Below are 14,843 nucleotides of genomic sequence, written 5' to 3'. Positions count from 1 at the left end.
CAGTGGAACAAGCAAGAAAAATTATGGATACTGATTGTTGTCCTCATGAGAGCATAACCCGTGCTTATTGGGTGAGAAGTCAGATAGATCGAGGTAAAAAATACCTTGTCACCTCATATATAAGGATTTTATAACATGTGAATGTCCATGGTCTATCTGTGGAAACATTTGCAAGCATGCCATAAAGGTCAATTGGTTGTATTTCCACTCGGATAAATCAAATCCATTGCTTCATCAGCATGCAAAGGATAACATATGCAATGACCCACCTGAGATCAATATAGAGCCTCAAAACCATGATGTAGATGTCGATGCTACTCTTATGGCCACAAATGTTGTTGATGGAGATGCCAAGGCACTTGATTTGGCAAGGGAGGAGTTGTTTAGCTATACACATCTCATTTTAGATAACCCTCCTACTACTTTGGCGAAGACAATCCAGTTGACTGGTATGCTTAAAAAAATGTTGGATGAAGCCAATAATTTGCACGTTATTGATTTTGACTTCACACTTGGATTGGGTTCTCTTGATCCATCTTTGAAGAGGAAGAAGAGTTTCCTTAGCCCCACAAAGAAAAGAAGAAGCAGCAGAAAAAACAATGGTTTGGAAATTGATTTAAATGTTGATCCATCAGAATATGAACCATTTGAGTTTCAATACCTCAATAAGCGAGGACGTCATCAATCAAATAATGCCGTGTCTATGGTTCCAGGTTAGTTTCATGTGTTTAATAGAGTCATGGTTTTAGATTTAAGTATTTAATCATCACTATTCTTTAACATGTGGTATGTTTATTTTTACAGCAATGCAACAATCCCCAACCATGGCGATAACCCAAGACCAAAGGGAGATGCAAGACCATCCAACCTTACCTGCCATGCCAGGTACATTTGACACTCTTTCATTGTGTGTGCACATATACCTTGATGCTCTAGAAAATTTCTTTGCTATAACGTTTGACATTTTTCTAGGTAACTATAGAATAAGTGGAGAAGTATCATCTTCTACCATGACTGATCATCTATGGAAGGACTTCAACTCTAGTGGGAATCAATGAGGTATGCACAAAGAATAGATAAGCTAGGTTATCATGGCGTCGTCAGGTGGCCCTTTGTCATATGATACGCATATTTATGTTTTCCCATTGTTATGTTGTTATAAAAATACCTTTTTCATATTCTATTCATGGTTACTGAAAAATTTGCTCATTGTTAAATAGAATCTCTTTACTTATTTAGGTTCATGCAACATGTTTGATTTTTATACTTAAACATGTAGTTACTATGTTCTCATACCTATGTTCATGGTTCGATATTTATTAGATTTATAGATCTTTATATTTTACATCGTTATAAAGTTATGGTTAGATGGTCAAAGGCCAACGAGGTTTGAACCTTATCATTGCGTTTTTTGTTGTTAGATTTTTGATTCCTTGCCTCTAGTCAAAGATCTCGTTGGATTTTCATGACTTCATCAAGCTGATTTTGCCTTCATGGAATAGTATATGATAGCGTAGTAGATTGTTATGTTATTTTAAACATGACCTCTTCATGATTTGTTGATGTTCACTGAACGATGTTCTGTCCTTTTATGCTTGTGATAAAGTGTTAACTGTCTTGTAGACTACTCCTTATTTGTGATCCTGAATTTTGCGGGCATAGGAACTCCTTCGAGAAAGGGCAAAGACAAATGGAAACATGCATTCTGCAAGAGAGCTAAGAGATGACTAAATAGCAAAAGCCTTGAAGGTGCTTGAATGCTCTTTGAAGAGACAAATGGCAGGGACACAGATTTTTGTTGATTGAAGTGGATAGATTTGAGCCAAGGAAACTTTTAAGGCTATTGACTTATGCACTGTATTGGATTCGCTACTCCTTTGTTTGAGCTATTATGTTCTCTAGCCTCTAGTGTGCCTCTTTTACTGTCGCAGTGGTTAATTCTATTCACTCAAAAAGTTATGATTTGTAAAAATTTGAACTCAGATCAAGAAGAAACTATATATATATATATATATATATATATATATATGGCCATAGTAAAGTTTTCCTATTTATGAATTTTTTGTGTAAATTCCCATAAAAAAAAATTTTCTAATTGTTCCTAATGGAATAGTAAAAAATGTGATCTTAAAGTGCCACAATGTGACTGTGTATCAAGTAAAATACATGAAATAGATATCGTTAGTAACCCAAATGATAAGCATGTTCCATGTTTTCAGTAAAATTAAAATGATATTGAAGGGTAGCTTGAAAGAGACCTTAGATGAAGGAAATCAAAGCAACAACATTTTGTGGCAAAGGATTACTCTATTAGAGTACACATAGCTGGTAATATTGATTATAGAGTTTGAGTTGGTTAGAGAATTGCATCAGCCTCTGAAACAGCAATGGCCAAAACCTGCACACAAGTAAAATATATATAAATCCACTCTTCACTTCACTACTTTGTGAATTGTGACAAAGCAGAATCTTACATCATCTAGAGCTGAAAACTGTTTAGATACTGTTAAGTTGATCTTCTCAAAACTTGATAGGGACTTTTCATCAAGTGCATGGGCAAGATTATGCATATCTTTGATGCCAAAACTGTATGTTGTCTTCAATTTCCTCACTCTCTCTGTTAGTCCTTTTGTATCCTTCGGCAGTATGTTATAAAATGACATTGTAAATGAGGACTGCTTATATTAACAAGGAAATGGAGCCAAAACCAAAAGTCAAATTCTTGTTTATAGTCTTGTGTTAACTGCTTTTTAGTAGAAACAAAAAGCTGCAATTGTTCTTCCATACTTCTTAGCTGTTGTTGCTGTTGTGAGACTGAATCCGAAACCAATCTATGTAGCATATGTATTTTCAAAGCCTGGAGTATCCTCAAAAGGAAATGGCCATAATAATAAAAAATAACAAACTCCCATGGGATGGCCATGCATTTATGAAACATATAGAGGGAATTATTAATTTTCAGTTATCAATTTTCACCATGCATTTATAAAGCATATGGATTTTAACCACGCATTTATGAAGCATATAGGTGGATTTATTATTTTTGAAGCTATGAGTTTGGCATTATGGATAGATTCATTACCTTACATCAAACAAATTTGAGAGGTTTTATTCTTTTAAATTTATGAAAAGTTGACATTACCTTATCTTAAAGATTTCACCCTGGATGCGGTCACTTTTTTCCTTTCATGGTATTACCATTATGTAAGGGTAACACGGGAAATCTCTCAACCAAAAAGAAACAGTGTCGGAATTTTTTTTGGGTAAGAATTTGGCGATTATTTTTTTCAGAAAAACTGATCATATAGGTGTTTGAATGGTTTTTTTTTTATGGTGGAAATGGATTCAAAACCATCAAAAACCACCTGGATACCCAAAATCCTAAAGTTTGACAGCTATAACCCAGCTTTCCCAAAATTTCTACCGGATTTTGAAAAAAATCATGACTACTATAAAAGAAACATGTTGATTATGGAAAACTAGTGAAAAGACTTTTTACAAACAAATATATTTATAAAGAAAAGGCAAGTGCACACACAACCACAAACCTGAAACAAGAAGGTATGTAGTAGATGGCCAAGAACCAAGCACATCAACAACCATTCAAAACACTCATATTTAGTAGTCATATAAACATCTCTTAAAACTTTCATCTTATAAGTCTCCAAAATCTAAAGATTTCTTCTAAACCACATTTGGGAATGTTCTTGAAAAAAAGAAAATTGTTGGTCAAGAAACTTTACATACCAGAGTGAACCATGAAAGGAATAACACTCACCTCAACTATTCCAATTGTTACATTTATTTTTTAAAGGTTAGTAGAACATTACATATTACATATGTTCACATTGTTCAGCCAAAAAAGATTTAGAAACAAAATCGTCCTTCACAACCATTGACTGAACAAAAAAGATTTAGAAACATTGGTGGGAAATTTCCCATTCCAAAATATTGTATGAGATAATTTAATTAGGCCAAAATTACATAAATGCAAAAACTTTTATATTAATAAATTTCCATACTATGCATGAAATCTTTTAACTCTTATGAATTGTAACCTTTTAGTTGGGTTAACATACATGTTCAAGGAAATATTTTAGCAAGATTGTGCAATCACATTCCTCAATCTATTCACTAAAAAAAGTGGAGGGTAAAACCTAAACATAGATTTACTGATAAGGAGTAAAACCTAAACAACAAAAGTCATGACCTTGCTGATAATGGTATGATGGCTGTGTGTGAGAATACCTAATCCAGATTCCAGACATAAAATATGTACTGTTTAGCAAAAGTGGGCACATATCAATTAAGCTAGTCCAACTCAAATATATATGTTTGATAAGATAGAAATTTTATATCAATTACACAAATGATCAAATCAGGTCAATGGGACCCAAAGGTACATCAAGCTACAATGACCATGTGGGAGCGATTAGGCATCTCCTAGAAGGGTAAATTACAGAGGTGAGTTGGACACCCTGAATTTCTATGTCGTCCATCTCCTTTATGACTGATTAAATACTGTACAAAACAAAATCCTGTCGAATAACAGAGATATTTACATTTATTTTGATTCTTGTCTGCCAAAGAATATTTGTACAAGTAAAAGCCAGGCCCCTGCATGAATTGGTGGAAAACTGGCAGCTGCTTCACTAGTGTGCTGAAGTGACTGAATTTCCAGTCTCGGGCAAGAGAATTGTTTGAGCAGTTCTTGAAGAGTCCCAACTGTGAAGGATTCTAAGAAGAGAATGAGCTTTATTTTTTGCTTTAGGAGTACCAGATGTGAGAAGATTATATAGAGAAGGCATTAATGATGGCAATCTCAACAAACTATTTACAATTTTGTCACTTCCACTGCGACACAATGATAACAAAATAGAAATAAATTGTCCTTGGATTTAGCTAAAGATGAACCCAATCTTAAACGGTTTACTATTAGAGGGATTGCAGAGGTTTCGCTAACTGCAAGTAATCCTCTTAGCTCTCTTACAAGAATAGCCAGAACACCAACTGCATATTTTCTAGTTTTTATCTAAGAATCCCTTTGTAGAGGAAAAACTAGTGCAAGATTTGGAGGAAGTGGAGTGGTCACATGGGAGATTTAGCATAGTAGACCATCATGATGGATGTGATTTCTTGGAGAAATATTGACGTTTCCTTACTTATGACACACTGATCATGAGCAAGATTTGCTTTGATTTAAAAAAACTAGGTTCTTACTATCATGATAAATCCACAAGCACAAGATCTGAAATACAAAGAAGTCAAGCCAAAATAGAGTTATGATCTGGGAAAACTATTGGGATGAAATCCAAGGTGGAGATGAGAAGAGTGACTGGGTGATTGAGAAATAAGTGTTATTAAGAATAAATTGCTTATAAACATAGTAAAGAAACCTTTCATCACTGATCAACAACCAACGAACAAATCACATAACATATCAATATCTCTCCAAAAACAAAGATCTGAGAAGGTGTTTTGAAGGATCAGACAACATCATAATGTATTGATGATAATCACAAAACCATGAACCAGTTACTTTTCTCAAAATACATTTGTCCATGTACATGGAATATATTACATTTGTCCATAAATTTGTCTCCCATACAAAAAACCGTAATCATTGCATGTTGGGGAAAAATAAAAAATTAATAGGTTCTTCTTTAGTGAAAGAACCATGCTATGATAGACCCCAAAAAAATGATAACAACAACCCATTCGCACAATGGGGATTTATATTGATGGTGATCAATGATTTCTGTTGCAGTGGATGGTGATCCTATGTCATATTTGGCATCTACATATGTGCTTAAAAATGCTCTGGACATTATATCAGTGAACATCTTTTCAATATCTGCAGAGTGATTGATGGTAAAATGTTGAAATTGACAACTCCAATTTATTGCTTCCTTATGAAGAGGTTTTAAATTGTCCTTCCGAACCCGATAGATGCCTTTCATCTGATTACATATCAACTCCGAGTTGGTGAAGACTTCAATATCATTGACATCATGTTGTTTTGCCTCTTTTAACCCTTCAACAAGGGCAATGTAATATGCCTCATTGTTTGTCGTCATTCCAAGCACTTCTCTCTTTCCATGAAATAAATGATTTGTTGCCATATTGTAAAGGACGAATTTAATAACTACTCGACCTGGATTTGGAAAGCAGGACACTTCAATGCATAAACGCCACTTTTGCACCATTTTTTACACTTCAAAAACCTGAAAAATAAGATAACAATAAATTCATGTTAAACAAGTAGACAATTATCTATTTCCTAATACTCAACATGTTTTTCAATCATATATAATTAAAAAAAGCAGATAATTTGTGTTCATTTACACTGCAACACTTTCAATACTGGCAACTATTCTGCAAAAAACACATTTAGCAATCACCACTTTATATAGATGAAATGCTCATTATAGGACCCAAATACATCTATGAGTTTTAAAATAAATGATACTGAATTAGGCTTCTCTGGTTTTTGAATGCCATATGCAAACTCTAAAAATATTTATCCTTACCGACTGTCCATACACCAAAAACCACATAACCCTAGACTAACAAAGCATTGTCTAAGCAAAACATGATTCATGTATATGCCTTATGTGTGACAGAAATGCCATTTGTCATATAACATCACAAGAAATTTATTCAGCCACTCTACATGAATGGTTCCTTCACACTACACTTGTTAAAGGTTGAACTTCATCAACAACATTTGGAACAACTTTTCTATTACAATTGGGGGATAGGGTAGACTCTGAAGCTATCTTTGGGTTGAAGTAATAGCACTCCACCACTCTCCTACCAATATTATGGGTAGTTTTGTGTTGTGCCTTGTGGATCATTGATGTTTGGGTGTCATGCCTTGTGGATCATCTTTGGGTTTGATGTGATAGCATCTTCCTTAGCTTTGATACTAACATTGCAAGTAGTTTCTGTGTAATGCCTTGTAGAGCATCTTTGAAATTGGCTTTGGCTTTGGCTTTTTCATTGCAATCAATTACTGTTGTAATGCCTTACAGAGCATCTTTGAAATTGGCTTTGGCTTTTGGTTGTCATCTATGTGATGTTGCAAGCTATTTTCAAACTCATGTAAATTTTGATGTTGCAGTGCATGCTAATGGCAATGTCGTGAAAATGCTTGTGGGGAATAAGTCTGATTTAGCTCATATAAGAGAAGTTCTTGTGGAAGATGGGAAGAAGCTTGTCGAATCAGAGGGTTGTTCTTCATTGAGGCCTCGGCTCTGGATAATACAAATGTATTTTCTATATTCCAAATTGTGGTCAAGGAGATTTACACTAATGTGAGCAAGAAAATGCTGAATTCAGATTCCTATAAGTCTCAATTGTCCGAGATTTGAGGTGGCTATGAATGTTGTGTGTGCAAGTATAAGAGAATGCATAACCCATTTGGACACCACCACCCTGAGCCCCAGCAGCCATATCAGGCTCCTCATAGGAGTCAGTATCCACAACCTATTCCAGGAGAGATTGTGAAGATATACTGTGAAGCCAATCCTGATTTCTTCTTGGCTGGTAGAAATGGTAGTGTTGTCATGGCTCCGGCAAATGAATCAGACCCAAGCCAGGTTGGTGAGATCACTTTTTCTCTCTTTGAACAAGACCCAAATCAGTTTGGTGAGAGAGATTAGATTTTTAGATGTATGTATGTGTGAACCAGACCCAAATCTGGTTGATGGTAGAGATTAAATTTTTCTCTCTGTTTTTGTAAACAACCCAAATACAAACAAGGTTTGTGACAGAGATTAGTATTTGCTGTGCGTATGTGAAATGATTGGTCAATTATATGTTTTTGATCCACAACAATGGATCATGGATACTTCATGGAGTGTGAAGGCCAAGGACGATGAAGGATTTCCTGCATTTGCCCTTGTAAACAAAGCTACAGGCCAGGCATTGAGGCATGGACGTGCAGAGAAGGATAAGGCTAGTTTTGTCATAAGGGTTACTATCACGAGTTTATGCAAGTCTATTCTGACATAGATAATAGTGATTTCAATGGGATTGTTGAGAAGGGCCTAGGCATGGATTTATGATATAGAGAATAGTGCTCTCTACAAGGGGGCTTCTGCAGGGCTTAGTGATATAGAGATCAGTGCTTTCGATAGGTCTACTATGAGGGGCTTATGAAGGGATTTAAGGATCTAGCAGAATATGTTACCTTATGAAGGGATTGGGTGATCAATAGGGTTTTTATGCATATGCTTTTGATCTACAGGTCACCTTGGGTCCTTAGCACCCAGATGATTTGAATGAGGCTGTGATTTTCACCCAAAGTGCCGATGTGGGTAAGGGTTACCAGTGTATCTGACATGTCCACAACACCCATCTTAATCTAGATGCTAGCGTTGGAGATGATAAGCATCATGTAGCCCTGCATGAGGGAGCAGAGATTGTTCTATGTAAGTGGAACAAGAAGGAGAGTTAGAAATGGAAGATCAGCCCAATATGTAAGTTATATGATCCATACTAATATGCTGACAAAACTATTACTATATTATTTTATCTAATTTGGGAAACTGTCAAGGATTAAAAAGAAATGTTGGGAAGGAGTTATATTATGGTTGGTGTCTAGCAAGTAGTATGTATGGATGCACGCCTGTTATGTGGTGCTGTGTACAATTTGGGATTCTTGATAACTGAAGCCATGATAGTTCTAAAATGGCTTTTGAATTTGTGAGTGCCAATTTTTAATATTTGTTGGTAAATTGAATAGTGGGTGCTTCATAAGGAGTCCATCCACCACAGGCTAATGTTGAGCCACAAGGACATACGGTTAGGATCCATTGTGAAGCCAACCCAGAGTTTTTCATGGCTGCTCATGGTGATGTTGCAGTGCTTGCGCTGGAATCCCACATGATCCTCATCAGGTATGTTCATCAGTTTGAATTACTTTATTTGAAGCTTGCTGAAAGCATTTGTTCATCTAATAATTGATGATTGATCACTATCCTTATTCCCCTGTTTGATGGAACCTTTTGTCAGCAATGGATCAAAGTAGATTCATGGGGTCTTCGAGTCAAGGATGAAGCTGGCTTCCTAGCATTTGCCTTGGTGAACAAGGCCACCAGACATGCTCTAAAACATGGGGATAAAGAATGGGACCAGGTAAAACTTTCTATTTCCCTTTTCCTTTTAGTTTCATTGTTTAATATAGTCTCTCCTTTGGATATGTAGAGAAGTCTTATTCACTGCAATGCTATAAACCATCTTAACTCAAGGCTTTAGAATGCCAGGGTCTTGGGCATTATGGGTTGCAACAGAGCTGTTTACAACGGTGGTCCCCTAATCCATAGTTTTTGTTGAATGTTGTTGAACAGATATACTTGGCAGATTATAATCATGACAAGGCAAAGCAGTCTATTCTGTGGACCTTAAGTGCAGATGTTGGAAATGGGTATCAATGTCTGAGGCCTGTGAACAACATTAATTTGAATATGGATGCGAAAGCTGCAGATGGCCATGTTGGAGGAATACATGATGGAAATGAACTCATCCTCTTTGAGTGGAAGAAACAGAGCAACCAGAAATGGAAGCTCCAGCCCATCCATTGTAAGCAATCTAACAATAACAAGTTGTCTTTCAAGCTCTTTATTGAAAGTAGCATCATTTCTGTAAGTTTATCGATAGAAAGGACGGAGGGTTCATGCTACTTGAAAGTTTATCATTTTTGACATTTTCTGTAAGTTTTTCTGGCATCATTTTCCGCATTCTTTTGTTTGCAGGTTTGGGTGTTCAACATAAGTTTGCTTGGCCTTGCACCTCTTGCTGAATGTATAGGCTTTGTCACCGAGTAAGTGAAAAATTGCATGGTATATGTACGTAGGTTATGTGTAATCTATACCTTGTACTGCAATTGTTTATACACTTGGAATGGTCACTGCAGTGTAGTGACTTCATAAAATATTATGTTTGTTGGTTATACAATATGATGTTTTGTTGTAAATTGTTGCAGACAAATTGCATTCTACACTAGACCAACAAATGAGATTCTTATATGTATAGGGACTATGTACTCATATTTGTGGATACAAGATATGAGCTAATTGATATATATGAGAAAGTGTTTGACATTTCGAAGTAACTGATGCAAATATATTGTTAATTAATTCTCCTATAGTTGGCGGGCTACTCAATGCCACATGTGGAAATGCAACAGAGATGCTCATTGTAGTGTTTGCACTTTACCATGGCAAGACCAATGTGGTCAAGTATTCTCTACTAGGCTCTGTGCTTTCCAACTTACATTTTGTGCTTGGCACATCTCTCTTTTGTGGAGGAATTGCCAACATGAAAAAAGAACAACAGTTTGACAAGGCATGTGATATATTTTTAGTTTTTCTTTAACAACCTAGGCCGCCAAAACAAGTCCGACCTGCTCATGATATTCATTCATTGGGGCCTAACCATGGGTGTTGTATTTCTATATGATGTAGGTTATTTCTGGAATCGACTCCAGTCTTCTCATGATGGCTTCACTGTGTCTCATGCTACCCTTGGCCCTTCAACAATCTATGGCAGATAGTGAAGCAACTGTATCAACATTACAACTGTCTAGAGTCAGCAGCATCATCATGTTGATAGCTTATGCTGCATATTTGTTCTTCCAATTAAGGACACACAGACAATTGTTTGAAGAAGGCCAGGTACAAATTAATTAATAAATTGTAACTATAGCAATTGCACAAGTCTTGGTTCTTGCTTGGCACATACAAACATAAATATTATACTTCTGTTGCAGGAAACAAAAGGAGAAGAAGATGAGGAAGAACCATCCAAGGGGTTATATGTTAAACTTTCAAGGAGATAACAATCAATGATGAATGGGCATGATCTGAGTCTGTATAAATGATAAATCTGATTCTGTCGTGATTGCTGTAAAAATAGTCACCTTAGCAAGAAAGGAGATTAATGTGTTTTGTTTTTACGACGTGAATGCTTGAGATTTTTGCATGATTCATTGGTTCAGAGTGTTGTAACAATAAATTGAAACCAATGTAGTAGTAAATGAAACTGCTGGTTTGAGTACTGAGATTTTTGCCTCGGTTCGGAGTGCTATAACAATAAATTGGTTAGTAGTAAATGAAACTGCTGGTTTGATTTCTGAGATTTTTGCCTCCATGATTCATTGGTTCGGAGTGCTATGAAACCAATGTAGTAGGAAATGAAACTGCTGGTTTGAGTACTGTGGTAACCATTGGCTGTGGATTAGCTGTAGTAATCTGTAGTAGTAATTGAAACTACTGGTTTTCAGTACTGTAGTAACCAGTGGCTGTAGTTAATGAACAATAAATTGGAACCAATGGTTTGGAGTAGCTGTTGTAGTTCATCAACAATAGATTGAAACAATGGCTTTGTGCTTTCTAGTCAAAACACCATAATGGCTGGTTTTTCTAGCTTGTACTTTTTTGCTCAGAGTACCATCATGGGTGGTTTTTGGGTCATGATGTGCCTTTCATTACCCAGAAGTTATATGGAGGTTTCTTCTTCTGGTGTGGCCTCAATTTTTTTTATTTTGCACCATTGGAATCGAGATGGTAATATGGTCACCAGACCATTGATAATATCAAATATAAAAATGCCTGAAATGATTATTCATTTTATTCTACTTTATATGGGATTAATGATTATTAATTTTATTCTACTTTATGGGATTAATTTCATTTTGACATAAAAAGCCAAAAGGTTAGATGGCTAGTTTTTTTTCTAGGTTGTACTTTTTCGCTCAGAGTACCATCATGGGTGGTTTTTCGAATTTTGTGAGTCACATGAATGATGGTGCGTTTCCGGGTCATGATGTGCCTTTCATCACCCAGAACTAGAAATTATATGGAGGTTTCCTCTTCTTGTGTGCCCTCAATTTTTTTCTATTTTGCACCAGTGGAATCGAGATGGTAACATGGTAAACTAGTGAAACCATTAACTGGCAGATATTGTAATCAATCTAACAAGCAGTTTGAAACCATGACCTAATTTTGAGCAAGAATTACTAAAAATCTAGGTTGAAGCCATAAACCCATGCCGAGCAAGTACTATAAATATCCATGTGAGATGCTTTGGTGTGCTCACTCATTTCACTTAGTGCCTCTAGCATTGGATCTTCCATGTGATGCTTTCGAATTCTCACTCATATCACCTAGTGTCTCTAACAGTGGATCCTTGCAGTGAAGAATACGAAGCAGATAATGCTGTAGAATTTACTTACCCTTTTCGCCTAAGCCTCCAGCTGTGGATTCTTGCAGTGAAGAAAAGCATGAATGTACTAGTATAACTTTATCACTGGTAGTATGAACTAACTTTGTCAATGCTGTGTGGTGAATGAAGAAGATAGATGGAAGAGGACCTTTGTCGCCATTCACAACAGAATAATATTTATATGATGGCTGGCTTATCACGGGCGAGGATGGTGATTGTCTAGAGAAAGTTGTTCCAGTGGTTGTAAACATAGTATGCACAGGCTCAGAAGTCTTTAAATATCAGTACTCTCTTAAAGTCCATGTTGTACTGCTTCATAACGATAATCACAAGCTACATCCTAAATGCAAGAAAACAACATGTACCGAGACCCAAGAAAGAATTTTTATTTACATGTCCACAGATCTCTCTGCTCACTGTTTTTGAACAGGGAAAACTTCTAAGTTAAGCATCCGTTCCTCTGTGTACATAACATTCAGTCTGTCAATGCCAATCAAGGTAAACTCTCAACCAGCTATACAAAGACCTTGCCTATATTATATTAATTCTTGGGCTCCCTTTTCCAATCGGTACTGCACATAAATCAGGCCACTATACTGCCTTGTCAAGTCTTGATACAGTAATATGATAACGCATAATTCACCTGATCCAAAGAAACAATCACACCTAATGTGAACCAATGGCTACCCAAGTGCTCCAAAACAAATGAATAGAATCTTGCACGGTATATATAGAGCTTGACAAGGGCATTCACTGGAAAATGAAATCTGGTAAACTTCTTGTGTCAAGTTATTATTATTATCACGGAACCATTGAATTTTAGGGGAAAATGATTTAAAGTGAGACTTCAGTATTCTGTCACGAGCTTTATAGTCAACGAATCAATTATAAGATTCTCCTTGTTGTTTGTTTCCTTCATTCATGTATTACTGTAATAATGTGTAAATTAGTTGATTTATATGAGTTTAGTATTTTATTAGATTTCAGATTCAAATTTTATGGAGAAGGGTAAAGTATGGAGTCAATTGTCCTAAGATGTATAATCTCTACACAGTCCTGCACAATCCTCATTATTGCTGTAATAATGTGTAAATTAGTTGATTTATATGAGTCTAGTATTTTATTAGATTTCAGATTCAAATTTTATGGAGAAGGGTAAAGTATGGAGTCAATTGTCCTAAGATGTATAATCTCTACACAGTCCTGCACAATCCTCATTATTATCTCACAAGGCATATAGTTTCCACTAAACCCGGCAACAATTCTGATCTTTAAATAAATTTTTTTCCCATTAACATTAAAACTAACCCTAACCCCAACTCAATCATATATAAAACACAACCCCTCTTTTCACTCTTTTTCTTTTGTACTTGTATCAAAATTCTGGATAAATTCAAAATTACCTTAAACCCTGAGGGCAACTCCACTTCAGAGTCCATGATAAAAGCTTGAATCACTCTAAGACTATACCCTATTTTTTACCTTACTCCAAACAGAATTTTCCCAATACAGAGAATGATTTTGAGTGCCAGCTATCCATCACCCTGCAGTTGTAGATACAACCAGTGACTGTAAGTGAAAATGGAACCAATTTCTTTGTAAGTGAAAATGGAACCAATTTCATGAGATTCCGTTGATCCAATGCAGGACAACTATGGCTCCTTTGAGATTTCCTGGATAAGTTACTTTTATCGGTCACTTAGTTTCTATTTTTTAATGAGATTTCAGAATGGTTAGGAAATTTCTACATAGCATTATATGCTCTGCTTTACTGCTATCCAGGTTTACAGTTGTATGTTGACAATTTTGCGTTTATGGTGATTTTTAGAGGAATGTTTTCGTTGAAATTTGAAAAGTTTTCCGTTATTGTTGACTGCTGAATGCAAATAGATTGGAATTTGCTGAAAGGGAAGGCAGCTGGGATAGTCTTTTTGACCGTAGGATGGACAAGAGTGATGAATAAATCACATGTCTAAACATCCTAGAGCTCAGAGCAACTCATGTTCGGTTGTTTGATCTCGACTCTCACAGAAATGGTGCATGCCACAAGACAGAAATGGTGCATGTCTCAATCAGTCAAGTTAACAGAGTCGGAGGTGTCACCGAAATGTACCTGGGTGGCGAGCTGCAGAGCGGAGGAATTGCAGAGCGGGAGGCGCCAAGTCAAGGAGGAAGGTGGCGAGCTGCAGAGCGGAGGAATTGCAGAGCGGGAGGCGCCAAGTCAAGGAGGAAGGTGAGTAAGCAGCCTGCGGTTTTGCAATTCCTCATTTCGAATTGGAAATGGCATTAACTCTCCACGGCGGCAATTCCAGCTCCGATCCGATCTGTCAGGCAACGATAGGATTGCTAGCTCGGATCCGATCTTCTGTCAGGAAATGTCAGGATTGCCAGGGGAGGGTGGCGGAGGGCGGAGGGATTGCTGACGGCCAGAGCCGGACGATTTTCCGGGCAGTGATGGAAATCGGGCAATTCCTCCCCCTAGGTAGACTACTCCTTCCTGTATTCAATCCTTCCATCGGACAGAGGAGGAAATGTGCTTTGAACCATAGTTACCAAATTCGTCCGTATTGGGAAAAAAGATAAAGAAATTTGCTGGTTCGATTGCTGAACAATTC

General features: G+C 36.5%; 2 protein-coding genes across 2 annotated transcripts; both read left to right on the top strand.

Moving 5' to 3' along the window:
- Positions 1–322: 322 nt before the first annotated feature.
- LOC149139176 (uncharacterized) lies at positions 323–1,058 on the top strand. The gene is made up of 3 exons (XM_089448373.1): positions 323–713; positions 805–885; positions 973–1,058. Exons 1-3 carry the CDS (start codon positions 323–325, stop codon positions 1,056–1,058), a joined length of 558 nt encoding a protein of 185 aa, XP_089304499.1.
- Positions 1,059–8,620: 7,562 nt separating this feature from the next.
- LOC149139175 (ricin B-like lectin R40G3) lies at positions 8,621–9,830 on the top strand. The gene is made up of 5 exons (XM_089450625.1): positions 8,621–8,709; positions 8,870–8,903; positions 9,019–9,141; positions 9,354–9,692; positions 9,759–9,830. The coding sequence occupies exons 1-5, from the start codon at positions 8,621–8,623 to the stop codon at positions 9,828–9,830; spliced, it is 657 nt and encodes a 218-aa protein (XP_089306751.1).
- The last annotated feature ends 5,013 nt before the right edge of the window (positions 9,831–14,843 follow it).

This window comes from Pinus tabuliformis, chromosome X, assembly GCF_031772625.1.
Source record: "Pinus tabuliformis cultivar Carrire ecotype Pingquan chromosome X, CPIR1, whole genome shotgun sequence".
Classification (NCBI taxonomy): Eukaryota; Viridiplantae; Streptophyta; class Pinopsida; order Pinales; family Pinaceae; genus Pinus; species Pinus tabuliformis.
The sequence above is the reverse complement of the archived record's forward strand: the minus strand, read 5'-3'. Positions and strand labels throughout refer to the sequence as shown.

What these genes read in the sequence shown, in the direction of transcription:
- LOC149139176 (XM_089448373.1), top strand. Translation starts at nt 323, where the DNA reads ATGGCCACAAATGTTGTTGATGGAGATGCCAAGGCACTTGATTTGGCA. An exon ending in TGCCGTGTCTATGGTTCCAG is followed by an intron (nt 714 to 804) that starts GTTAGTTTCATG and finishes TTATTTTTACAG; the next exon opens with CAATGCAACAATCCCCAACC. An exon ending in AACCTTACCTGCCATGCCAG is followed by an intron (nt 886 to 972) that starts GTACATTTGACA and finishes ACATTTTTCTAG; the next exon opens with GTAACTATAGAATAAGTGGA.
- LOC149139175 (XM_089450625.1), top strand. Translation starts at nt 8,621, where the DNA reads ATGGATGCACGCCTGTTATGTGGTGCTGTGTACAATTTGGGATTCTTG. An exon ending in CTAAAATGGCTTTTGAATTT is followed by an intron (nt 8,710 to 8,869) that starts GTGAGTGCCAAT and finishes GTGATGTTGCAG; the next exon opens with TGCTTGCGCTGGAATCCCAC. An exon ending in GGGATAAAGAATGGGACCAG is followed by an intron (nt 9,142 to 9,353) that starts GTAAAACTTTCT and finishes GTTGTTGAACAG; the next exon opens with ATATACTTGGCAGATTATAA.